The sequence below is a fragment of the Oratosquilla oratoria genome, chromosome 27, assembly GCF_046742065.1.
Source record: "Oratosquilla oratoria isolate Oo_2021 chromosome 27, ASM4674206v1, whole genome shotgun sequence".
Taxonomy (NCBI): Eukaryota; Metazoa; Arthropoda; class Malacostraca; order Stomatopoda; family Squillidae; genus Oratosquilla; species Oratosquilla oratoria.
Window position 1 is genome coordinate 33,845,536 of NC_134803.1, and position 2,500 is coordinate 33,848,035.

Sequence of the window (2,500 nt, forward strand, 5' to 3'; positions counted from 1 at the left end):
TTGTTCTGCAGGCCTTTACCCTTTTGCATGCTTTCTTTATTTGTAGCCTTTGCCTCTCTTTGGTGTATGAAGAAAAAAATACACACACAAGTGAACATACAGAGATTTTGATACTCGAGCGGGGCACACATGTATATGCACAAGAATAAATGCATACAGCAGTGACATGTATGTGAGCTGATGGGACATATCCTGCGGCCGTGACCACCTGCCTTGTGCCACCTGTCTCGCGCCACCTGGAATAATGCATCTGGCACTCTATCCCTCATTTCTCTGTTTCCTGCCTCTGCCGGTGCCTGCGCGGAATATGTTACCGCAGCTGCAGGTTCAGGACACGGGTTATAAGTTTTGACTTTGGGTGAAGGAATTTGGAGAAATGTGTTTTTGAACGGGTAAATGATAATGCACCCTCGCGTGCCAACGTGGACAAATACATGCACACATACATACATACATACATACATACATACATTCATATATTCATACATACATGAATACATGTATATACGCAAACACAAACGCATATACATATACTCATGCACATATACACAAATGTACAAGTATACACATACATGCACACTTAAGCAAATGCATACACATGCAGACACACACGCACACACATACACACAGACACACGCACACACACACGCACACACACACACACACACACACACACACACACACACACACACACACACACACACACACACACACACACACACACACACACACACACTGAAAAAAATCGGAGTATAACTGGGAATACCTTTGTGGTCAGGTGAGGGGAACTCTGGAGTTGGATTTTCGGGAGAGGAGAGTGGAGCCGAGGGAATGAAAAGGGAGGTGAGCTGTGAGGAAGGGGAAACGAAAAGGTAGAGGAAGAAAAAAAAGAGAAGGCGGTGGGGCCGGAACAGGATGGGAAGAATAAAAGAAAGCAGGAAGAAGGATGGGACGAATGAAAGAAGGGAGAAGGCTAGGACGAATGAAAGAAATAAAGGAGAAGGATGGGAAGAACGAAATAAATAAGGGAGAAACATGAGAAGAAGAAATAAGTAAAGGAGAAGTATGTGAAGAGACAGCATCTGAAGAACACTAATGAGAAGAGTAAGGAAGGTAGTGGAAGGTATTATGCATATATATGTATATATATATATATATATATATATATATATATATATATATATATATACATGTATGTATGTATGTATCTGTGATTTGTTTTAGTCAATACGAAAATGGTAAGATGAGCATGTGAAAGATCAGGGTTTGCGTTTCTCTAACCTTTTTGTCACAGTGACGGTCTTTCAAACGGATAAAACTATCAGTTACTCAAAATCAAATCTGTAGAAGACGTCATTGTGGCGAGGGAGGTAGTGTGAAATAGACATGATGGAGATTTTCGTGATCTTGAAAGAATGATTGTCTCCCATATGTCATACATTCGTTATATTATATCTAACACTGGAAGATTTTACTTAGATGTAGGGTATCTCATCGGTAGAGAAGGGATTTGACCTCCATGCACTTAAACATATGGGATCATAACACAGGTTAACACACATGCTTGTGTCTATGAGGGCTGTCACACTCCTTAGACATGATTCGTCTCGGGGCTGATTTTTTTTTTTTTTTTTTTTTTTCCCCACAGGAAACGTATTTAGATTTACTCACAAATGTACGCCTCAGGGACCAGTGCAGGTGGAGACTCTAGAAGATGGAAATCATACAGAATCGTCTCCCATTCGCCAATCTTTAAAACTTGTCAATACCGTCGCGTCCGTTTACAGGTGCAACCCAAAGGGGCCGGTATTCAGTATCCGGACCGGGTCCGGTATATTTCTCTACCGATTTTCTTTTATTTATTGTCTTTTTTCACCATTATTATTATTCCATTTTATGAAAGGAGAGCTGACAACCGGTGTCTACTCTCCTGCTATTACTTTCAGCAGGTGACATAGAAACTACCCTACGATAATACAATACGAAAAGAAGTCCAAAGTTTCTTCCCAGAGAGATCTATGGGAGGACATGAGAACCTAGCCACAGAGGGGCTGCGGGCTTCTGCAGTACTCAGTGAAATTCGAGCCAACTCCACTTGTTATTATGTATAACTCACACCTTATATAACACGCCCCAGTGTGAGTCCTTTGTGTAACCGGCCTTTCCCTCTCCCGCAGGTGCACCTGGGCGAGGTGTTGGAGGAGACGGGCGAGAAGCGGATGGTAGCCATCAAGACCCTCAGGCTGGAGGCTTCTCATTCCGTCAGGTGGGTCCTCGGGTTCTGAGTTCGGGAATGTGACCAAAGAAGAACGGTGATGTGGAGATAAGGGTCCATAAACGATTGAGGGAGGATCTGCAGGGAAGAATGATAATGGAGGTGTTTCACAACTACTCAAATGTATCTTATATATCCGAACTATATAGTATAGTTCTCTTCGTTGACCATTTGTTTTATATCTTCATATAGTGGCTCTCTTATAATGAAAATAATGTTTTGTAA

The 2,500-nt window shown here is 42.0% G+C and overlaps 1 protein-coding gene across 3 annotated transcripts in view; it reads left to right on the forward strand.

Annotated features, from left to right (window-relative positions):
• Nucleotides 1-2,500, forward strand: part of LOC143039945 (discoidin domain-containing receptor 2-like) — a 1,367,746-nt gene that overhangs the window by 1,321,308 nt on the left and 43,938 nt on the right. For 2 of the 3 annotated variants that reach the window (XM_076210412.1, XM_076210413.1), the window contains one exon: nucleotides 2,178-2,266. The exons of the other annotated variant lie outside the window; for it this stretch is intronic. In XM_076210412.1, the coding sequence (XP_076066527.1) occupies nucleotides 2,178-2,266 (89 nt within the window). The remainder of the gene's footprint in view (nucleotides 1-2,177; nucleotides 2,267-2,500) is intronic. 3 annotated transcript variants of the gene reach the window in all.